The 25,009-nt window shown below is 33.6% G+C and overlaps 1 protein-coding gene, 1 non-coding gene and 1 pseudogene across 3 annotated transcripts; 2 read left to right on the forward strand and 1 right to left on the reverse strand.

Moving 5' to 3' along the window:
* Positions 1-3,231: 3,231 nt before the first annotated feature.
* Positions 3,232-9,643, forward strand: LOC109018078 (annotated as a pseudogene).
* A 1,120-nt stretch (positions 9,644-10,763) lies between these two features.
* On the forward strand, positions 10,764-10,835 carry TRNAQ-UUG. The gene has a single exon. It is a non-coding gene; the product is annotated as a tRNA-Gln (tRNA).
* Positions 10,836-11,579: 744 nt separating this feature from the next.
* Positions 11,580-23,207, reverse strand: LOC109018077 (fatty acid amide hydrolase-like). 2 transcript variants are annotated; one of them, XM_035682630.1, is made up of 20 exons: positions 23,085-23,207; positions 22,411-22,520; positions 19,566-19,626; positions 19,246-19,436; positions 18,805-18,934; positions 18,426-18,503; positions 18,193-18,340; positions 17,398-17,510; positions 16,301-16,376; positions 16,136-16,207; positions 15,793-15,847; positions 15,294-15,365; positions 15,073-15,153; positions 14,751-14,854; positions 14,563-14,655; positions 13,054-13,122; positions 12,715-12,779; positions 12,499-12,560; positions 12,315-12,410; positions 11,580-11,889 (listed from the first exon to the last, which is right to left on the reverse strand). In XM_035682630.1, the coding sequence occupies exons 1-20, from the start codon at positions 23,182-23,184 to the stop codon at positions 11,827-11,829; spliced, it is 1,839 nt and encodes a 612-aa protein (XP_035538523.1). In that variant the 5' UTR covers positions 23,185-23,207; the 3' UTR covers positions 11,580-11,826. The 2 variants fall into 2 exon arrangements, with proteins under 2 accessions (XP_035538523.1, XP_035538502.1); XM_035682609.1 differs by having other exon boundaries at positions 19,246-19,439.
* Between the last annotated feature and the right edge of the window lie 1,802 nt (positions 23,208-25,009).

The following is a 25,009-nucleotide window of genomic DNA, read 5'->3' on the forward strand; positions in this document are numbered from 1 at the left end:
CTTTTAGTTATTATTATTATTTTAATATCGAGGTTTTATTTATTGAATATTATTATAAATATTTAACCCAAAATCTGTATTAATTTTATCGGATGTAAACACTACGGACTGAGTCTCTAGTGAATTATAAAATCATTTCTAAATGTGAAAAGCATGCCTAGGTTAGTTTTAACTACACCGAAATTCATTGCAAATAAACCACTCTTTACTTCATGTCACCCATTTCGTTATCCCTCTATTTTCGGTGTGATCACCTAGTCTTTTTCTTACAAACTGACTGAAACAATTTGAATTGGACACGTACAAGACGATTCCCATCTATTTATCCCTTCTCCAATTTAATCACATAAAAGTCTCAAGCAACAACACAACTACTCCCGCAATCCGATATGTCCTCCATCTTACTCAAAACCAACATTCATTTATATATACCTTCGTACTTCATCTGGCTTGAAGCTATTGTCACCGTTGACTTAGCCACTTAGAGCCATTGTGCAAGACATTTTTTAGAGGCTTCCCTCAGTGCTCTACCACTGTCTATTTTCACTCGCTAGCCACCAATCGCATCTCTTCCACCCCGTGCTAAATTGCACTCCAAAAACCACCATAAGAGGATCCATACCCATAATCTGATACACCTACCAAGCATCTCGTTAGAAACCGCCTAGACAACCACGAAAACCGTTGTTCGAGCACTCTTCATTAGCCCAGATCCGTCGCACGCCCTCCCCGTAAGTTCCTCATTGCAAACTCCATCCCTCTGCTCCTTAATTCTTAGTTTGGCAACACCCAATGGTTTTTCTCTCTCTCTCTCTCTCTCTCTCTCAATGCACTTTAGCCGTGCCACCCACTGTTGTGTGGGGGTAGAGGTGGAGGAGGTTGATGATTGTTTTGTTGGGTGAAGTAGGTTCGTAGCATGTCCTTAATTTCCTGAACATCAGTCTTAACCTCACTGAGCTCCTGCTTAGCTTGGTCCATTTGAGCTTGTTGGGCATCAAATTGTTGCTGCTGTTGGTTTTTTGATCGAGTGTTTTTAGCCATGGTAGTCTATGGTATGGTAGGATTAATTTTCTGTGTAGAATGCGTGGTTTGATGACTGTTTGACTGAATTTTTATGGGTGGTTGGGACTAATTTAGGTGGCTGTTTGGATGAGATTTTTTTGTGGGTGTTTGGATCTTATTTTGGTGGTTGTTTGGATGTCGAATAAACCGACATGTAGCATTTTCTACCTACTAAACATGGAAGACATCCAGATTACAAGAAATCTAAACTATAACCAAACTAATTTGAATTGATATATACAAAAAAACTTGCTGCTTTATAATTAACAATAACAAAAAAAATCTATTTACAAGCTCACTGATCAACACACTCAATTCATTATTGATTCTTTTTATATTTATAATGAGTTGCGCGACAAGTACGTGGTACATAAATAATCTGAATAAACACTTTTTTTTTTTAAACTTTGATACTCCCTTCCATGCAATGTATATTGCATATCAAATGACTGAGACAAAAAAAATCCAAGCAGAAATTGATGATTGTCTAGAAGAAGTATTCTCTTGAAATAATTTGATAAGCCAATCTTAGAACCATCTAATATTTTATGAATGTAGAACATGTTTTTGAAAAGATATACAGAGCAAGTTGTGGGAAGAAGTTGTTTTTATTGGAGACCGATGATTGATTAGTTTTCTGGTCAAGCTCTAGATGATAGTACCCATATAGTTGTGGAGAAACAGTTGCAGCCAAGTCCCATAATTCAAGGGCGGGAATCATGCAGGTTCCGTTTGAAAAAAGAAAAGAAGCTCAATGCAATTATAAGCGTAGGGGTGGACTTTTTTAAGGCACGCATTCCTAACTACACGTTCGCAATGGCCCTACACTTGTATTTTTTTGAATTATTTTCTACACAGAAGCAGGCTAAAACAACAAATACGGAGTACTATTATTCTCCACGTTTCCTTCTTCAATCCCAACACGTTGCGCCTGACATTCCACAGATCTCTCCACATTGTTTGGCGTTTTGTGTGATCCAACTCTTGGCTAGTTAGTTTGGGAGGTAGAGTATTTTTATAATATTTAATTATTAATTAATTAATTTATTATTATTTAATATTATATTATTTTTTATTACTATTCATAAAATATTTGAGATCATCTCACTATCTAAATATAATCTTAAACTACTTTTAGAATTTGAACTAAATTGAGATCAGTTTAATTTTAAACTGAATTTAATATCCAAATATCTAATTCTCAAATTTGAAAACTAAGCTCGTTTGTTTTCGAAAATGAGATGAGATTAAAGTTAAAAAATTAAATAAAATATTGTTAGAATATATTTTTAATATTATTTTTATTTTAAGATTTAAAAAAATTGAATTATTTATTTTATTTTGTATTAAAAGTTAAGAAAATTATAATGATTAGATAAGATGAGATGTTTTCTCAAAACAAACGAGATCAAATTCATCTCAACTCATCATTATAACTTTTTCAAATTTCAACACAAAATATAATAAAAAATTCAACTTTTTCAAATCTCAAAATAATAATAATAATAAACAATAATATTCTAACAATATTTTATCATCTCAACTCAACTCAGTTCAACATCTAAACGCACTTTAAATTTATCTCAATTTAAAATTTTTTTACATGTGAGATTCACAATATATTTCAACTCAACACTTATTTATACTCGAGACTTATAATTTTTTTTAATTTTTTATAAATATATTAATATTTATTTTAATATTTTAATATATCTAAATTTATCTTAAATAGGTTTTATAAAACTCATTTTACCATCACAATCTAATATTATTCGTAAAAAACCCAGCTGAACTCTGCTTAAAATGTTCTTTAATATTTCAGTTGCACTCCCTTTAATCGCGGGGCATCGCTTTTTGTTTAATATTTTGGATACGCGTATTAATGTGTTAATATGAAGAATCGTTTATAATTAATTTTTTCGAAATTATAAGCAAATTTGATATGGGTATTCTCTGTCTCTTACTTCTGCGTGATATTTTAGGTGGGTCTTGCTGTTTCCCAGTTTTCTTTCGGATGTATTGAAATGGGTATTGTCTATTTCACAGTACTGTGTGGTCCTCCCTCACTTTCTCTCCCGCTCGCACACAAGGCACTCACGCACACATATCGTATGGCGTAAATTTAGAGCATTTGGTAGGTGCGGATTGAGGTTTGTTCTGATATGGTGTTTCAAGTAATTACCATTAGAAATAATCTTCAAAGAAAATTTTAAAAGCAACCTGTATTCCATTTATATTTTGATGTTGCATTTCAAAATACCCACTCCTTTCCGGTTTGGTTTAGAAGAGCCCAGGTTAATTAATTAATTTTATGGAGGTTGGATTTGTTGGGAAAGTGAATTGTAAGCAAAGCTAATAATTACCGCAATATCCATCCTTCTTTGTTTGAACAGTATATGGTTTCATCTTTTTGCTTCTTTTGGTTTGTTTACGATGTTTGGAAGTCGTGAATTTCCCAAACAAACCAAACTCACTTGCTAGACACTACTGGGTTTATAGTTATGGATGGTATAAACGTTCTCAGATTTGAATCTTTCGATCTTCGTTAAGATTTCAAGCACAGAGGTTCAGATTTAGTTCTCCCTGGTATTGTTTTTTTGCAATGATATTTCTCGATGTAGCACTTATGGTTGGTGGCTTTATGAAATTGCAGATGAAGTCTCTGTAACAGGCCGCTGAGGTGCTGCTTTGTTGGGATTCAAAATGGACCGGCGGAGCTGGCTATGGCGAAGGAAGTCTTCAGAGAAGAGTCCCGGAGAGACCGAAAGCTCAGGATCGTTATCTTCTCATTCTGAAAGGTTCTCTGACGAGCAGGTAGGTGATAGTAGCATTGTGGTGTAGATGAATCCGTGCCATCCATTTTGGTGAATTCGATTGCTGAGTTGAATGGAAAAATGGGGTGATCTTATGCCATAATAGACCGGATTTTGTAGTCCTCCCGTTACATAGATAATGATCTTTTCTTTTCCAATTCTCTCTCTCTCTCGTTTGGTAATGACTTATTTTCTGCACAAATATATTCATGGTTTCCTGTTATACAAATGTCCGAATATTCATGCCCACCATAAATCAGCAAATCAGAACCCACTCTTTCTTCGTTTCTTTTTTTGATTGTCACTAGGTGTCCGGATCAAAGTCCCGACTAATCCCAGGATGCATAAGCCATCGGCAATGAGTTCCCGTGAGTGCACCTCGGGTAACTCAGATGGAAATTCTCCCATCCGATGACCCCTAGAAATTGTTTGGATCCAAGGGTTTGAACCTTAGGCCTGGAGGGAGCATACCACCAATACCAATGCATTTATCACTTGAGTCAACCCCTAGGACTCACTTCTTTCTTCTTTTCTTCACTGTCATATTATAGTAGGTCATTGAAGTTGCTGTGCAGAAGGTTTTTTAATGGCACTGATATTCCTTTTGTACTGTATTTTAATTTTAGCGTTCCCTTGGATATTCATAATAACTCTGAAAAGTTGGTGTAACTTGTGTACCACATTTTTTTTCATTGGGTCAAATCATCTTCAGCGGCCGGTGGCGTTTGATCCCACCAAGATATGTGTCCATAGTTTTTTCCCAGCGTGGTGGGGTACTTGCATTGATGGGAATTTTGTTCTGTCTGAGGCTAGCTAAAGCGAGTCAGAATATGAAGAAACCTTCTGAATTCATCAGAAACTGCAGCCTAATCTTGACTTGAGAGTATTTCCAGAACTAAGGCTTGAAGCAAAAGTACTTCCAGAACTAACAGTTGTGTGTGTTTCTTGGAAATTTAGAAAATATGGGGCTTGCCTGGAACACTTTCATGTGTGCGTGTGGGGGGTGCAAGTGTTATTGGAATATCTCTGTTGTGCATAGTGCTGTCCAAAATTGTATGTCTATCTATGACTGTGATTATCCTATCATTTGATGTCTTTGTATTACTTGCTCATCTCCTTGAATACCACCTTAAGTCATGGTAAAAAATCAGTTAAAAACACTTTTTTGGGCTCTTTAAGCCGTAACTGCCCGATTTCATTGGATGTTGATTTTTTTATTTTGACTGGTGAATGATGGTTTTGTATTCAAGATACACTGCTACATGAATTTTGTTAAATTTGGCAAAAGATAGTCATAAAAGAATAATGTGTGGCCAAGAATAGGAGTCAGATTTGCTGTAATACTGAGGTATGATGAAAACCTTAAAAGATAAGTTGATCAAGTTTTCTACTGGAATTCTGTAAGTTTATCCTGCTATTCCTAATCATGTGCCTGCTATGTAGTTTCTGGTCTCCTTTGCAATTGGATGGAGTTAAATTCCATTTTTTGAATGCCTTATTACTCGATTCAGTATACCATAGTCAGCAATATAGATCATCTTCGGTGAATGGAAGAAGTGCATGATTTTTATCTCACTTATTGAAGAAATTCATAAGCTTAACTCATCTCATAAAACCGGTTCTACAAGAGAGGATTGCTCATTCCTTATAAACATGCTCAAGAACTTGTCCACAGGTAATGCGAGATTATTCCTCAACACTCTCCCTCACGTGCAGGCCAGTATTTTTCCTGGTCCTTGTCACGGGGTAAGTAGTGTGGGCGGCCTCCATTCGTCCTGTGGCAGACTCTGATACCATGAAGAAATTTATGGGCTTAACTTATCTCATAAAATCGGTTCTACAATAGAGGATTGCTCATTCCTTATAAACATGCCCAAGACCTTGTCCACAAGCAATGTGAGATTATTCCTCAACACTTATATTGGATGCTTCTCTGCGGTATATGTTTTGTGATGGGTAAAACTGTCTAGACCAAAGTGACAACAGAAGCAAATCTGGTGATTATAAAAGCAAGTTAATGTCTTGAGTTTGTCCAGGGTTTTCATCTGTATGGGTATATGAGGCAAGTTAAAAGATGGCTGTTTAGTACTTGAGTTTGCTCTCTGGTTAATTGGTTCTAGGTAATTAGTTCTCATAATATTCAGTGTCCTGTTGGATTAATCTGTGGCATTGACTCTTAATTTTCCTCACAGTATGAGTTGTTCAGATTTTCTTTATATGAAATATGTGGAGTTGTGTGCATCAGTTAATTTTCCTTTGAAGGATGATGACCTTTGTGATCTTAAACTGTTGTATTGTTCTGTTCCTTTTGCGTGTTTTAGATTGGTTTTGTCCTCTGAATGATGTGGAAAGAGAAAATCTTATCTTCTTTTGAAATTATATTCTCATGAAAGGCATATCCATCTCAAAGTACCCAATCACCGGAAGTCACATCTAAATCTGCAAACAATGATGAAGAAGTTAACAATAGTGTGAAGACCTTAACGGAGAAATTATCTGCTGCTCTTCTAAACATTAGTGCCAAAGAAGAATTGGTAAAGCAGCATGCCAAAGTTGCAGAAGAAGCTGTCTCAGGTATTCCATCTTGAACTGTAATTTTCATGCTACTTTTTTTAGGCATTGTTAGCCAAAAAAATGATAGAAAACCTATAATGGGAATTAGGCTAAAGTATTTCATATGGTCACAAAAGATCGAACTTGTGTGAAAAATAGATAATTTGGGTCAGACCATTCTGAATGCCCAAAAAAAGGATTTTAGAGAAAGATTGTGTTAGAAAATATTTGAGGGAAGTGTGAGAGTAATGTCTAAGCAATTAGAGATCTTTATGGCATCGTGTAATGATGTTTATTTCAAAGCAGCATGTTTTGTCTCGTCTTTCTTATTAAATCATATGTCTAAGTTTTTTAATGAATTATTAATGCGTTATAACATAAAGTTTTTGCTACAAAATTTTGGGAGTCAATTTTTTAAAGTTGGAGGCGATATTTACCAATTTTAAATAGTTCTTCTAAGTCCAAGATTATGGGGATCCTTTTTTAGGGTTCATACTTTTTTGGGCAATAATGTTATTCTGTTCGTCAGTCATTCACTCATTTCAGATTATAATTTTGCCATGTTGACCCTATGTCAGCCACGTGTACTTCAATTGTCAATTGACTCACAGGCGTTATTGTTACCTTTTAAATTGTTCAGGGAGTAAAAAAACTTGTTAAATTTTTTTGGGGATGAGATTGAAACTTTGGCCAAATTCAGGGACCTAGCATATTTAGCTTTCATTTTGAATTTATTTTCTCTTGCTACATTAGTTTGCCAGTGCTTTACATACTAGTTTCTTCAATTACATTTATGCAATGCTAGGCTGGGAGAAGGCTGAAAATGAGGTACTCTCTTTAAAGCAACAGCTTGAGGCTGCCAAGAAGAAAAACTCAGCTCTTGAAGATCGTGCCTGTCATCTTGATGGAGCACTGAAGGAATGTGTGAGGCAGCTTAGGCAAGCGAGAGAAGAGAAAGAGCAGAAGATCAACGAAGTCATTGCAAAGAAAACTCATGAATGGGAATCTGCAAAGTCTGAGCTTGAGAGACAGCTTGTTGAACTTCAGGTCCAACTTCAGGCTGCTAAAGCTGAAACTACTGGCTCAGTTGGTTCTGATCTTCGCCCAAAGCTTGAGGCTGCAGAAAAAGAGAACTCAGCCCTCCAACTTGAGCTCCTATCTCGGCTGGAGGAGATAGAAATCAGGATTATGGAGAGAGACTTGAGCACGCAAGCTGCTGAAACAGCCAGCAAACAACATTTAGAAAGCATTAAGAAGGTGGCTAAGCTTGAAGCTGAGTGCCGCAGGCTAAAAGCCATGGCTCGTAAAGCTTCCCTTGGTAATGATCACAAGTCGTTTTCTGCCTCTAATTGTGTAGAATCTTTTGCAGATAGCCAGTCAGACTGTGGGGAAAGGCTACTGGCAGTTGAAACTGATATGTGCAAAATTAGTGGCTTGGATCCTAATGAATGTGAACCAAACCGTTCTGACTCATGGGCATTAACTCTAGTCTCGGAATTTGATCATTTTAAGAATGAGAAGGTTCTCAGAAGAAACCTTATGGTTCCTTCAATAGAAATAAATCTCATGGATGATTTCCTTGAAATGGAAAGGCTTGTGGCAATGCCAGATACAGAAAGTGGTAGCTATTGCCTTGAGACAGGGCCTGCTGTGGATCAAGTCAATGCTGGTGAAAGCCATATAAAAGCTGAACTCGAAGCCATGATTGACAGGACTGCCGAATTGGAGGAAAAGTTGAAGAAGTTAGTGGCAGAAAAAGAGGAATTTAAGATGGCTTTAACTGATTGTCAAAAGCAGTTTGAGACATCACGGGGTCAGCTAAGAGAAGCAGAGCTGAAATTGGTAGAACTGCAGACTCAGTTAGCTCTCGCGGACAAATTAAAGCAGGCTACAGATCAAGAAGTAAAGGCCACCCAAACAAAGCGGGAAACAGCAGAGTCACAACTCAGAATTGTTGAATCTGAGGTCAAATCCTTGCTTTTGAAAGTTAGTTCATTAGAAGAAGAGGTTGAGAAGGAGCGTGCTTTGTCTGCTGAAAATGTGGCCAAGTGTCAGAAATTGGAGGATGAACTTTTAAGAATCAAAAGAGAAGCTGAGATCTACCGTGATGCAGAGCTGCGGTTAGTGAAAAGCAATGATGGTGAATTGAAGATGAAGCAGGTCAGTTTTCCAGGACAAAAATAATACATTTTCTTATTTAGCACGAAGTAATAATAAAACGACATCTCTGAAAATAAGTAATTTCAAGTTTTCAGTTTTCATATATTTTAATGCCTTGGGAAACAGGACCATGCCTATGAATGACATTATTAGTTTGTGATTGGATTGACTTCTGATTCATTTGGCTGGCCATGACCTGTTCCAAATGTTATCAAAGGAAAGAAAGTTCAAGCTGCAGCCTCGATTATCTCTTGATTGAACGGTACTTTTGAACGATAATTAAACAATTTTTCAGGAGTTATATCTAGATAGACCCTTAAACTGCTAAATTGAATTGGGACCATGAGAGATGTGGGATCCTTGCCAAATCCATGTCTGTCTTTGATTGATTTGCAATTGGTTGCTGGGGGTAACAAATGAATAATTTTGTATACACCAATTACTTTCCTCAATACATTGGTTTTGATGTCTTGAGGCTTGTGACAGGAGAAGGAACTTGCTGTGGCTGCTAGTAAATTTGCAGAGTGCCAAAAAACGATTGCATCGCTAGGCCAGCAGCTGAGGTCTCTTGCAACACTGGAAGACTTCCTGACTGACTCCGAGAAGCCACTAGAACTCACAGGTGAGGGAACTAATGGTCTCAAAAATGGCAGAGAACCATTGAAATTGCAATTTGGCGATCTAAAGTTGCCAAAAAAAGATTCTGAATCGATAAAAATAGCCACTGATGATTCAAGTCTTTAAAAAGTGGCAATGAAAGGGAATTCTCAGTAGACCCAATTATTGCCTCTGAAGAGACCCGAAATGGGTTTGGAAAGTTTTTCCCTAGAGTGTGAATCGAAATGAAAATCAGGGAGAATGATAAGCGAAAGAAATCAAAAGAAAAATAATAGGTTTGAGTTTTTCATTGTAAAGCTGCTTTATTTGTTCTTTACTACCAAACACTAGCATATGCTTGTGACAAAACAAGATTTTATTTTCATAGAAGGTGATTCTTGGGAAACAGAAATTTCTCAATGAAGATATAGCTATACATAAATACGATTGTTTTTATCGCTCTTGGTTTTGATTTTTCAGTGTCTCAAATATCATTGATGTGAAGAATGGCTAGTGTCCCACACGATCAATTCTGGAGGCTGACTGAGCTACATGGGTTAGGGGTTTCAATTCTTACCATTTGCAAACCCAGAAAAACAAAGGAAAATAATAATTGGAACTTAATATGCATTGGTGTTTGGTTCGTATGTTAGGAAATGTAAGCCTCTGCAACCTTAAGAACCAATTCAATAACTACCCCAGTGACTGTTATAAGAGCATTAGTAGTGGAATCAACAAAGTTTGGTTAGAGAATTTACTTTTATAAATTTAGTTAGTTATTTTTCAACAACACCAAATAACAGACTCAACAAATTTATTATTATTCTATTAAAATATTGATTTTGATATTTTCATTTATTTTAATTCTAATTATAATTTAAATATTTATTTGTTATTTTATGTATTAATATTTATGGTTGTATTAATGTTTTATTGTTGTATTAATTTTTAGTCATAGATACAACAACTTGGTAAATATTTGACACAGTAGCAACATCGAAAAAGAACAACTTCAAATCCAAGCATACTAAATCATCTTTGAGAAATTGGAAGTTTGGCGAATTCGTGCTTCAAGTGGAAAGCGTGAAACGAAAGCACGCTAGAGATGAATTTCTTACTGTAACTTAATAGATTTGGCCAGTAAAATTGAAGAAAGCTAAAAATACTGTAACTTTGTTGAGTCCACCGCAACCCTTTTTATGCAATCTAGTTAAATTTTGGTCAAATTATAACGCTGTTGGTATTTACTTTAATATTCCATGGCTTCCCAATTTAGTCCAGTGTGATTTCAAGACCAAGAGAAGCACCTAATTAAGCAGTAGTTGAGCCGTATATTTCTAGTTGGGTAATGCTGTTTAATACGTTAGATCGGTTGGAGTTTGTGGATTATCTTTTTGTTCATACCAATTGCACGTCTTCCTCTTAAAAGCTGTCTGAGGATTAATTAACTGTTTTCAATCTTTAATTCTTAAAATAATATGAAAAGAGTGCAACAAATAATAGTTGACTCAAGTTATTTCTTCTATTCATTAAATCTCTTTATTTAAATAAATAAACAACAGTTAATCTGACATCAAAGGTTCTATGGTGTAGTGGTTAGCACTCTGGACTTTGAATCCAGCGACCTGGGTTCGACTCCCGGTAGGACCTTTGCATATTTCTAATTTTGCTTTTTTTTTTTTTTTATATGAAAGTTGCCATTCTGTTTATTCTTTTTGGGTATGATCAAGGAAAACTAGTAAAAGTTTCCTCTTCAACGAGTTTTCCAAGCAAAATCTGTAACACCTGCATAATGGAAAAAATGGGTTGGTCTATGATTCCACGACTTTCATGAATGTGATTTTTTTATGGTAAAAGATTTTCGGAAGCTTTTGCTTGAACTTGAGGGTCTCAAATGAGACACAGAAAGACGCATGAAGTACTGCATCAGCATTTTATTGTTCATGAGAAGAACCCACCATAATCAAAACAACAACCCATTATCACTAAGAGAGCACGTTTTCACCAAAATATGTTATCAAACACCCCATACAAAGTAGGTTAGAATCATTAACTGAAAGCGATTCCAAAGAATTTAACCGACCGATCTGGTTTTTGGTCCTTGAAAAATCTGTCATGCCACCTTCAGATAGCAGTAATATTTGTAGTTTGAGCAGGTTTCTTTTCATCCTATGGTTACTTGGATTTTTCAGGGTTCGGTTTAAAAAGAAAAAATGGCGTCGCTACCATTCAAAACATCATTTTCTCATGAATATGTCCTCTGTTTCAGATGCAGAAGGCATAACAAGACCCTAACACATGAGTTTGACAGTCTGATAGTTTAAGATTTGATCACAACGACATAGATATTCAGCGGTCATACGATTGCAAGCTCTTCAACCGAATAATGCTTACTTTTCGAATGATGTTGCGTATTATTGTTAATTGTAAAAGTAATACAGACCTTTTGGGTAATGCCACGTACTATGGTGATTCATAGTTAAAAACATAACAGCATAATCGAGAAGTTCAACAAGTGCTCACAAAAAAAAAAAAATAATAAAATGGAAGGAAAGAGAAGTTCAGTGGACATCATTATCCAGTGTAGAGTTGCTCATATGTGTGACCATCTGTAATCATGTTGTGGACATTCCCTGCGCACTTAATCCCTATTGAGAAGATCATGGAAGACCTCTGGCTTTCTGTATTCTGACATGCAGAGGGCCTGCCATGAAATTAGCTCTACATGTTAGGACACTGAAAAATTACTGTAGTCTTCCCTTTCATAAAAATTTAATAATTCTACATACAACTGTGCGTAAATGCCGCGTAATCGCTTTGAAAATAGTGGGGTTTGCTAATAAAAAATTAATTTTTTTCATATGGGTCTCATGTCTTATTTAATTTTTTTAAAGCGATTATACGATAATTACACAATTCACGGTTGCAAATATATTTTCTCATTCATATAATGCCTTTCACAGATGGTATACATAAGCAGAATCTAAAAAGGTTAGCAGCATGTGAATATTTTTTGAAAACTGAGTTATTCAATATCCTTGATCTGAACATAAATAACAAAGGATAGAAGAAAAGCGAGAAACAGAAAGAAACTACCAACTTCTTCACTGTAAATATTTGGTAATCTACCTGCATGGCAGACGCTATGTGAATTAATGTTGGTTCAGACCATGGCCTCCCAATAAACTGCAGGCCAATCGGCAAACCAAGTTTGTCATATCCCACCTGTTGATGAAGAATTGATCAAGCTTGCTACTAAGAATAGCATACCGGAAAAGATAGCAGAAAGACAAAAAGGATGATAAGATCAGACCGGAATGGTCACAGCAGGCAGTCCTAGAAAATTTCCTGCTATTGAATACCGAACTAGTGCAGCTGCAATGGTGGCAAACTTAATCAATTCCGTTTCTTCTTTTTTGTCTTCCATAATTTAGTTAAATGTGCATGGATGCTGAAAATGCTTCTCTTCAAATGCAAAACCTTGGTAGAATGGAAAATTTGAGAAACTAATTTAGTAGGCATTGAATACCTCCATTTATGTAGTCGAGTTCACCAGTCTCTACTGCATCATCCTTTATTGGGTATGCAGTTACACTGTCACATTAATCAGAGAAAGTAAACATTAGATATTATTGGAGGAACAGTGAGGTGAAAACTAAACTAAAAGGTGTCTTCTTTTTAATTCTTTTTTCTTGTCAATATAATCTCTGTCATGCATCTTATGATTGGCTTAATATTTGCATTAATTGAAGGCCATGGCTTAGAATGTACAAAAGCAATCAAGTGGGAGTTGCTTCAAAGTTCAAACTTTCAGATAACAGGTAACTTGGAGAAACGAACTAGATCTGACTAAAGCAGCCAAGAATACCCTGTTGTTGGTGAAACAATGACATCTGCCTGAGCAAATATCTTCATGTGAAACTGCATCTGGCGGTTCCTGTGGATAGTCAAACAAGCTAGTGTCCAGATAAGAATGAAATTAGAACAAAATGTTCAAATGCTGTAGTTCTAATCATGTGGATGCATACCTACAAAGTAAGGATAATGAGCTAAAATGTTTCAAAGCACCCAGCTTAGATGCTGTTTTAGTACATTTCTCAAATATCTGGAATGGAATAAGTGCAAGTGCATGTGCATTGAAAAAATTATCTAGTAGAATAAAAAGGAAAAACAAGAAGCACTACCTAACATGCGAGAATATTAGCATATGAACCAAAAAGATTTTCATCTTTCCTCGTATTACATATAATATAATCGGCATGTGTAGAATTTTTCTTAAAGCTTTTACAGAAGAATATAAATGCTGTAAATATGAGCGTCAAATGATGATCATGCAATGGCAGATAAATTTTCCATATGATCTCAAACATACATGGACTCTCCTGGAAGCTTTTTGAACTTTAGTTACTTCTTAAAGTTCGATATTTTGTTTCTCCTGAGCACTCAAAACTCAAAAACTTTTAAATTTGGTTGCAACTTCAAAATCCAACAATCCAGCCTGAGGCTGTCTGATTCGAAATTTGACACTTTAATAGAGCCTTTTTACTGGGGGCCTGACAAGTATATTAGGAAATTAGCACTATCATTATAACGCTTATGGGTTTGAACCTGGTTTTTCCTATGTTTCCCATACCATAAAGCTTCTTAATTTGTAAACCAGAATATAAGTCCAGTCATAAGTTATAGGCCCTAAAACCATGCCAATTTGCAACAGAATCTTGGCAAATAATATGAATTGGAATCCTGATCCACCCCATGCCTACCGTGAACTTTAAGGGCTTGTATGGATATAGAAACCATCTCATCATTACAACTTTTCTAAATTTTCACACAAAATTTAATAAATAATTCAACTTTTTCAAATATCAAAACAATAATAATATTAAAAAATAATATTCTAACAATATTTTATTGAACTTATCTAAAACCATCTCATCTCATCTCACTATCCAAACGCCTTTTTCTGTGCACTTGGAAAGCTTTGGCAACTAATTTCGAGCCCTTGTGCCATTTCCACAAAAAATTGAAGAATGTTGCAACTTGACATTAGTTTATTTACAAAGTAGATATGAGACAAAGATATAGAACATATCATCACTGATGCAATTAACCAGATAGCTTCATTGTCAGATATAATTTGTAAGCAGAGATGATGATATGTGAACTAGAAAACTTAAGCAGTCCAAAAAAGCAAATAATTGCCAGGAAGGCTCAGTAATTTTTATCTCCACACTTCTATGATTCGTTGTTATTGGCAAATTGCAGCTTCAGATATTTGTATAGCTGATCAATTCTTTATGACTACCATGTTTTTCTACTTATGGTACCTTTTCATGTCATTTAAATTAATAAAAAAAATTAGGTAAAAAACACTTACCTAATTTGCTGTGCCTTTATGTACTCCTTGCTGCTGAAAGCACCATATACGCCAAGTCCTACCCTTATATCCCATCCTGATTCTGCAGGATCCCTTTAATGTGTTTCTAATGTCAGCCTTTTTCTTTTTATATTTCTCACTCTTTAAAAGATAACTATGAAGAAAATGCAGTGCTGAAGACAACATACAGCTTTTCTAGATGAGAACTAAGGGAAGTGCTGCACTCAGATGCAATTGTAGAATAATGTGCAAGGCGCATCGATTCTATCTCCGGGATAGTCACGTCTACAACCTTACAGACAAGAGAACAGAGTGAATGAATGACTATTGTATTGACTATAGTCGCCATGACAAGTATAGAATTTAACTTTCTTGCAAAAAACCTATTCTACAATATGAATCTTTGTAAGAGGGAAGTTGACATTGGATAGGGAGGTGCAGACAGGGCATTATTCAGTAGCAGCAACTCAATAGATAATTATAAGATAGGGAGCATTTGATTGCTAATACCTTCCAACCATAGTGCTTCTTAAGCTTGTCAAGTGATTGAGAACAGCATATTCTTATATCGTCACTGCAATCATTAAACCACTAATTGTCCCAATTAGTGGTTTGAGTTTAAGATTAAGAATATGAGAAAACAACAATTCAATATAAATTAATGAATCATCAACTTTAATATTATCTATTATTGATTTTTATATTATAAGCTTGAGAAACAGGGTACTAACCTCCTCATACTTCGCCAATTTGACATCAGAGATAGGTTCAGTTGAGTTGAGCAATGGAAAATACACTTTTGGCTGGAAGGTTTTCCAAAAAGAAAAAGGTCAGAATTCAGATTCATTTGGGAAACCATCGTTAATTTAATGAAGGGAGGAATAACGTAGAAAGAGAATTCTAGATAGAAACATAGATAGCAAAGCCAATTTGATAAAGATGCAATCTAAAACTTGAAGTGTACGATAATTGAATTGCCTCACAATCACAGCTTTTATTAGTAAAAAAATAAGCAAAGAAGAAGGCCATGGCATTGTCCCGAACATTTGAGAAATGTAAGCTCAATTAGATTATCTTTTAGTTTAGAAGTCCCCATTTGAGTCTATTCCGAATGAGTGTATGCATGTTTCTACATCAATTCGAAAGAAAGCATTATATGCAATAGGTTTGGATAAATGCATAAAATATAAAAAGAATCTACATTGTCAAACGATTGCAACATGTTCTTACCTGTACAGAACTTGTGGGTTGATCCGATGGAAGTCGTCCACTCATAGCTGCATAACTGTAAATATTAAAAGTTAAAGAAATGCTTGGTCTACACGGAAATCTTACAAAAACAAATTTTCAAACCGACACAACTTGATATGATACGTTAGATTGTAAAACATTTTATCGTAAAACATGTCTAACATATCACATGACTTATAAACAATATCATTTTATAATTTTGTTTTTGTAAAATCTTTGTGCAGCACTTTTCTACCATCAAACCCATATAATTAAGGAACCAACAGAGGAAACATGAAAAGCCACAGCCAAATGAACAAATAAATAAGAAATATATACTGACACAATAAATGCGTCCTCAATGGTGCCTGCTAGGATTCCAACCATCCCCACTGTCCAGTTTAGAGGAAAAACACTGAAAAAAAACTCATAGAACTTCCAAATTACATGAGAGAGAGATCAGAGATCAGAGATAGAGAAGATAATTCATGTAAAAGTTTATATTCACCCAGAATGAGGTATGCGCCCAAAAGTTGGTTTCAAGCCAACAACACCACAGAGAGCTGCAGGCATTCGCACAGATCCTGGACAAAGACACAGATGAAGAATTCAGTTATTTAATATTATACACATGATATGCAGAACTGTGTCATACAGAATTTTAATGTCCAATGAGTTGTAGTTCACAAAGCACCTCCTCCAACTTAAAAGGCAGGTTGTAGGGTGAGGTTGTGGGTTTCAGACAAGCTAGGCACTCCTGAACTACATACACGTGATACTCTTATCCTTTCATAGGATCTCATGCCATGTTGTGATACGTACTGACATAAGTAATTTTAATTATATGACATGTTGTGATAGGATATGAGCACCACGTCATCCGTACTGAGTAGCTAATAATTTTCCATCTGTAATTTACTAATAAATAAACTCTTCATTTACATTATAATAAATTTAAACTGTTCAGAGGTGAAAATCAGTTAGATTATGTCAGTGGTTGGGGTTAGAAAATAGTTAAAGTTGACCATGATTGAGTCACAACAAGCATGAAGTTTATTGCCAATGCTAGTCCAACCAGGAGAAATATTATATCAACACTGAACATCGAAATTAACCAGAATGGATCAGCCATTTAATTATGGACTCCAGAATAGATCATTTACTTCTCTGCATTATTACTCACCAATCACCATTTTTTCTATATTTTTCCTTCTTGGTATGTGTTTAGCCACTTAAGAGGACTGATCTTAAAGCCTAAAGGTCCAAGCAAACCAACGAATAATAGCATCCCAACACTGTTTAATTGACGCATATACACGAAAATAGAAAATGGAATCCTCGTGTAAGAACCCACTACGAAGCCATTATCCATGTGATCAGTGGAGTTCAATGTTTTGTTTAGCATAATTATTCCTGTAAAAAGGGTGTGGAAAATCATCTATATATATGGATCATGGTTCTGCTATATATTAATTCTTAGAAAATAAACATTGACATAGAATCCACACAGATCAGAACAGCAAATGCGGGAAAGGGGAAACATGCATGCAGGAGTACTTTAATTTGCTTCTCAGTAAAGGAATATTTTGAAGTAGCAAGCTGTACCTCCCCCATCAACACCAAGGGCAGCAGGGCACAATCCTGAAGCCACTACAGCAGCAGATCCGCTGGAAGAACCTCCGGAGATCTTGCTGATATCATATGGATTTCTAGTGGCCCTGCAGCAGTCATAAATCATCATGAAGTCATCAATGATTCTGAAATGAACAGGCTAATTAAGGAATTCGATACTGAAAAATAACTGATCTATATATGGAGCAAAGTAGTACAAAGACTCTTTTATACCGAAACAATCAGTCACTGAAAAGCTAACTGTAAAATCAGTACTGAGTCTTCGTGATTTTGCATGCAATATGATCAAGCTGCCTCGCGGCTTCGTTTGGTTTCTCAAATACTCTCAACTCATCTCAACTCATCATTACAACTTTTTCAAATCTCAATACAAAATATAATAAACAATTTAATTTTTTCAAATCTCAAAATAATAATAATATTAAAAAATAATATTCTAATAATATTTTATCATCTCAACTCAACTCACTTCAACATCCTTTTGTAACATCGAAATTTAAATTTTTAAAAATTATAATTAATTACTTCTGTCAATCTCTAATATGTCACGTATCTGTCTTTGATTGGTTGATCACGTGGATATTATTGCTATGTGTCATTTAATAAAAAAAATTCATGACCCGTGACCTCCCATTAATTTTGCTAACAATAGACTGACAGAGGTACCTAATCACAATTTTTTTTAAAATTTAGGCATTAATTTTGCAAGATTAAAAATTGAGGCATTGAATTGCAAAAAGGTGAAAACACACGTCCTTACGTACGTACCCATAGTGAGGATTTATCCCACTTGTTCCGGCCCCAAGTTCATGCATATTAGTTTTACCAACAAGTATCGCACCACACGATCTGAGGCGCTTAACACAACATGCATCATCCGTACAAGATCGAACTTTGTGTAGCCACTTTGTTCCTCCTGGAAAAACCAACTTTAATTTACTTTTAGGAGAATATTAATTTACTTTTGGCTTGACTGACACATACCTATAGCAGTAGTTTACCTGTAGTAGGATATGGAGAACAATCTATTTCATCCTTGATAGCAATCGGGATCCCGTCTAGAAAGGATATTGCTTGTCCTGGAGATCATGACCATATGTATATAGATAATGAGATAAATGATCAGATGAAGAATAGATCATGCACTTCCTAATGTTATTATTCTGGTGAAGATGCATATATAGATATGGTTTTGCTGCATGCATGCAGAGATATAAAACTTCAAACATGTTCTATATATATGCAATAGTTCCTAAAAGCAGCAGCTAGCATTTCCAGTACTGTTCAAGTACTATGGCAGTAGCTGGGGAGTCATGCTTATAATGAGCGCGCATTAATTCATCAAGTGTTGGAGCATTCATGATTCAGTTTGGCGAATACCTCGTTCATAACGAAGTGTTGATTCGGTTGCTTGCTTTAGGATGTCTTCAACATTATAGTTGATAAAGAATGACATCTGCAATGGAGGACTACAAGATTCACGTACAGCTTTTATAAACCGCTCTGCGACCTGCACAATCGTCGGAAAAGTCAATCGCTTTTGAGTGTACGTAATATACTAGAATTCAGTAACATGACATGACGAACGGCCTTAATTTATGCTTCGATCAAATCTTCTGGGTCTGCGGTCTGCCAAAATATTTATTTTATAGAAAGGGCATGCATATACAGTTGCTAGCTAGCTACAGCCATGCACACATGCATGCACGCACAGGCGCAGAAGAAAAAATTCATGACAGCATACGATCTCAAAACACTACTCTTTCCAGGATTTCAATTCATGTGTAATGTTGATTTAGTTAAAGTTGGCGCGCAGCATACCATCCGGGGAGTTATTTCTCCAGATCTATAGGCTCTTGAATAGTCCAATATCGTCCAGCGATGGAAAGAATCTGATTTAACTGTATTTTCTGATGAATAATGAGGCAAACAATCCATTGCCTGTTGAACTTGTTCTGGAGGAGACAAATCAGAATCTATGTACTTAACTTCCTGTTGATCTTTCAGATGATCATCTGCAGTCATAAGCTAGCTGAGATTAGCTAGCAAAAAGATCGATCCTGCTTTCCCGAGAAAAACTCATTTATTTTAATTAGTTAAAAAATTTGTGGTTCATTGCTTCATTTTTTTTTTTTTTTTACCTTCAAAAGGATGCGATGGAACGAAGAGAGGTGGCTCCTCTATCTCTGCATTTGTTATGAACTGCAAAAGTTGAAACACACTTTTTAAACGAATGGCACGTCATGAGAGTAATGATACACGCATAATAATTTTTTATACAATTATGTCTTAAAATAAGATATTTATATAAAGAGAAGTTATTTTTATAAGTTATTTTCTAAAAATATTTTCATCAGCTTTGATCTCCTTCCTCAAGACGTTGCATCGATACTTAGATCCTGTTTGAATATAAAAAGTCTCTCAAGTGTCAACCCATTTAATTTTATTATTATAATTTTTTTAAATTTTTATATAAAATATAATAATTAATTCAATTTTTTCAAACTTCAAAACATGAATAATAATATTAAAAATTAATATTTTAATAATATTTTATTCAATTCATCTAAAATTATTTTATTTTATCTCAATATCCAAATTTATCCTTAAAAGAAAAGAAAAAAAAAAAAAGTCGTTCATGTATAGAAGGTTTTATCATCTCAACCACAAGTTCAAAGTTCAAATGTACATTAAGTACTCATGAAAACCCTATATCTACTCTCAGTACGGAACATTTTAGCTACCATGGAAGATTTGTTCACCCGGCTTGATACATGCACGTACAGAGAGGAGAACACTAAAAAAAATATGACAAAATTATATATATATATATTTTTTTATAAAATTTAGATTTCTTGGAGTTCTTGACTGAAATATATACAGAGTTGAGAGCGAATTAAAGAAAGGTATACACGAAGTGAACTTGTTCGAATGAATTGTTTGGCAGTATTAAATGCTCAATATATATATATTTTGCTAGCTATCGGTTGGGAGTAATGCTAAAGAATGATATTATAGGGTGTGCAAGTCCTGTTCATTATTTAAAAAAAAAGTAAGTTCTATTATTAAAAAAGGGTGATGATACAACTCCTGCTGGAGGCTCTCGTTGGGAGCTTCCGCTTGGAGTGTAGTATTATTTTACATGTATTTTGTTTAATTAATTTTTTATATAAATCTTTTAATATTTTAAAATATTTTTAAAAAATAAAATAAATTTAAAACATCATTAAGAAAATATTTTCTTAATCAGAAAGTAAAAAAAAATATATTTTTAATCACGAAGTAAAATAAAAAATTATAAAAAATATTTTTTTATATTTTTTTATTTTACTTCATGATTAAGAAAGTATTTTTTAATAATATCATTTTTTAAAAAAAAAATATTTAAAATGGTCATGCTACAACCTTGCTGAGGCTCCCACTGGGCTTAGCATGTACTTTCCTATGTGTATTTTTTTAATTTTTTTTATATAGATTTTTTTACACTTTTAAAATATTTTTAAAAAATAAAATAAATTTAAAATATTATTAAAAAATACTTTCTTAATCAAAAAGTAAAAACAAATATTAAAAAATACTTCCTTAATCACGAAATAGAATAAATATTATTTTTTATTCTACTTCGTGATTAAAAAAATATTTTTTAATAATAATATTATTTTATTTTATTTTTTTAAAATATCTATATAAAAAATTAAAAAAAACACATATAAAAAAAATGCTAGAGCCCAACGGGAGCCTCCAGCGGGACATCTAGCATTTTCCATTAAAGAATAATTTTTTTTTTCATATGAATTCTAAATTTATTTATTTTTTTAAAGAGAGGGAGCTTAACTCATATATTTTAAAACTGTAAATATCATTTTTTATAAGTTAAATATGATAAATACTAATCTCACAAATATTTAAACTTTAAAATGATTAATAGACTATTAAAATTAAAAAATCATGGTTAGGATTCAAAAATATTTATCATTAAAATTCTCTATATTCTCTATATTATCGTGATCAAGGCTAATAGAGAAATGTTTTTTCAAATGTAATGCATTACTTTAAATTTTTTTCAAAATTTTTTTTCTCAAAGCGTTGTACATGCACCTAATTTTGTTTTGGCAGCAATAATTCCTTTAAAATTGGTCCCCGATCCCCGTACACTCTTTTCTGTTGTCAATAATAAATGGGGGAGGCCCAATTTGCAGGAGCCACTAGCCTTACCGATACAAACTAAGCCCCGTTTGAAACTTGTAGAGAGATAAATTCAAATCAATCTAATTAATTTTAAATTGAATTGAATTTTTAAATATATAATTTTTAAATTATTAAATTTATATCAATTCAAAATTTCTTTACATGATATCTTGTGAGATTCACAATATTTTTCAACTCAACATCTTTTTATACGCGGAACCCACTACATTTTTCAACTTCTCATAAATGTCTTATAAGTTCATCTTAATATCCAAATACATCTAAACTCATTTTAGGTAGGCTCTATAAAATTTACTCTACCATCTCAACTCACTACTATTCATAAAAAATTTAACTCATCTCAATTCAGCTCAACATCCAAACGAGGCCTAATACTTTCATGATAAAGTAATACTATATGCAATCGGAGAGTGTACAATTGTCGTGTAATCGCTTTGAAAAAAAGTGAAATCTACTATTAAAAAATTATTATTTTTTCATGTAGAAAAAAAAAAAAAAAGATTTCGGGATAGGGTGAATTACTTTATGAAAATACCCCAAAAGACCTCAAAAAAAAAAAAATATTGTTTTGAAAATTTTTGTGGGGCTAGAGTTACAAAGGGATACGTAGTCCGTTCTGATCTGCAAGAACATAATGCTTGGTCGACGTACGAAACTCATATGTTGGTTTGATATGCAGAGGAAGATGATGAAAGGTTTCCCTCGAAATGCCAAAAACCTCAGAAACTGAAACTAGCTAGAAAGCCATGAAAGAGCAAGTTTATCGTACGTACTTACCTTGTGAATTAGATTGTTTTTCTTCAATATGTACATCAACAATGTCCCAAAGATCCTTGACTCCAGAAACCAGGCGAAGATCTTGACCAGAAGACCGGCCATTCTAGGAGCTATATATGTAGTAAAAGAGTCATGCACTTCATTAGGAAATTTATGTGCAAATCATGTATATAACAGTAATTAATAAAAGCCTTGCACCGGTGCATGGCATTTAACCTATGAGATAGGAAGTTTCATGTATGTATGGAATTCAGGCTCCAAAAATGGAACACCATGAGTATGAACCGTCAAAGTTAATATAACTGCAATTTAAGTTTGATCATCTGCAACTGCATGCCCTCTGATCAGGATTGTACTTTTGAATAAAAGAGAGAGAAAGAAATTATCTGACAGAGAACACATGATGATGATTTTTTACAAGTATCGCCAGAAAACGGCCTCGATCTCTTTGGTTGCAGAGTCTTTGTTCTTCAAGATTCATCAACCCACAACACATATATTACTCCAGCTCATAATTAATACGATTTCAAGGCGTTGGTATATAGAGAACCCAACACGAAGAATTCTGAGAATCCAAGTACTTCATGATGAAAATATATATATATATATATATATATATATATATGTGATAACAACAGATAAGAAGAAGAAGAAGAAGATATTAATCAATCAACCTTTGACGTTGGCTCGAACATAGATTTGATCACTGTGAGGACCAACATCAACCTCTTCCACAGGCTTGTAAACGACGGTTTCCTCCTTGAGCAACCCCATAATTAATTAAGAAAGAATTCTAAGATGTTCTTTTGGGCTTACAACCTATACATGATGGCTAGCTGTTGTTATATATAGACAGAAAGCAAAGATCAGAGCTCTGGGCGGAGGACGCAAAGAAAGATTTGGCTTCCCAACAATTAATAATAATAATAATAATAATAATAATAATACATACATACATACATACATACATACCATAATGGAACTCTTTAGGCTTATAGATGTGTGTACATTTAACATGAGCTAGCTAGCAATGACAATTTTAGGGCAGTTCAAAGATACATAGGAATACTTTAATTATAAATTGACGTAATTATATATGATACGTTAAATTGTAAAATTATTTTTATCGTAAAATAGATCAAACGTATTATAAGAAAACACGTCAATTTGTGACTGTTCATATATATATATATATATATATATATAAAAGAGTGCAAGCTTACAATATTAGAGGAAGTTGTTCATGTTTTGGGAGGGGGTACTACTGTGGAATCGGTTGGAAAACATCATACAACTTTGTTGGGTAAATGCTAATTAATCCTATTAATCCCACAACGTAACATTTAATAATATTCTTCTACCATAATTGTCAAATTGATGCGAAGAAAACAAAGGAAAAGAACGAGTACGTACGTACACAATTACTAATTTAATCTTTTTTGTTTTTTTCTTTTTTTGTTCCAAGCAAAACTAACTTTAATTACAGTACTTAACGCACAATATCTGAGATATTACATGCTAGAAATTAAGTGATAAGGGAAAACAAAAAATCGACTCTGATTTTATTAATAATAAATTATAAAATAGGTCTTTGGTGTGTTTTGTCGATCTGACTCGAAAACACCATTTTGACTTAAAAGCTTCATCTTGTACTTATAATGGTTTTTTATTACAACTACCCGCTTTCACAGGTGTTAGAAAATAACAAGAGAAGTTCATTTTAAAGGAGTTTTAACGTTAACTGCCGTGCACGGTACATCAAATTTATTTTTCATAAAAAAAAAATTATACAATCTAATATATTATATCAAAGTTATAGATCGTTTTATTAATTTACTTTTATAACTTATATTTATTTCTTAAACAATAAATTTATTCATCATCAGCTTTTTTTTCATCATATTCTCATCATTTCATAATGTGGCATTAAATAATTTGATCATTTGATCATTTCATGATGTGGTATTAGATGATTGGATCCTTTTATTATCTCATGATGTGGTTTTATATTTTATTTATGAACTAATCATCTAATACTATATTATGAAATGAAAAAAAAAAAAAGAGTAATATTAGTCCAACATTATAATTGATGTAGCCCGGCCCGTCCTTAAATTATAGCAAATTTAAATAATAATTATGTCATGTGACGGTGACGATTGAGTAGTACGACGTGCAATATTATACGTACGTGATATATATATAGATGATTTGTATAAATTTTAAATAGATAAATTTTATACAAACTCTTGTAAAAAGATGGATCTTACCTTAAAAAAATATAAAATAAATATAAAATAAATATTCTTTATTAGTGGGATCCATTATTTTATAAAAGATTTGTATAAAATTTATCTATTTAGGACTTATATATAGCATTACTCATATATATATATATATTTATAGATATATATTTCCTATATCTTAAAAGTACGTATCCTGAAATGAATATTGTTTATAAATAGTAATGAATAGTATTTATAAACAGTAATAAATAGTATTTTTAACGGATAGTATTTTTAATAGTACCTATATTTTAAAAGTCCGTATTGTATGAATAGTATTATAAACAGTAATAAATAGTGTTTATGAACAGTAA

The sequence above is a fragment of the Juglans regia genome, chromosome 1 (assembly GCF_001411555.2).
Source record: "Juglans regia cultivar Chandler chromosome 1, Walnut 2.0, whole genome shotgun sequence".
Lineage (NCBI taxonomy): Eukaryota > Viridiplantae > Streptophyta > Magnoliopsida > Fagales > Juglandaceae > Juglans > Juglans regia.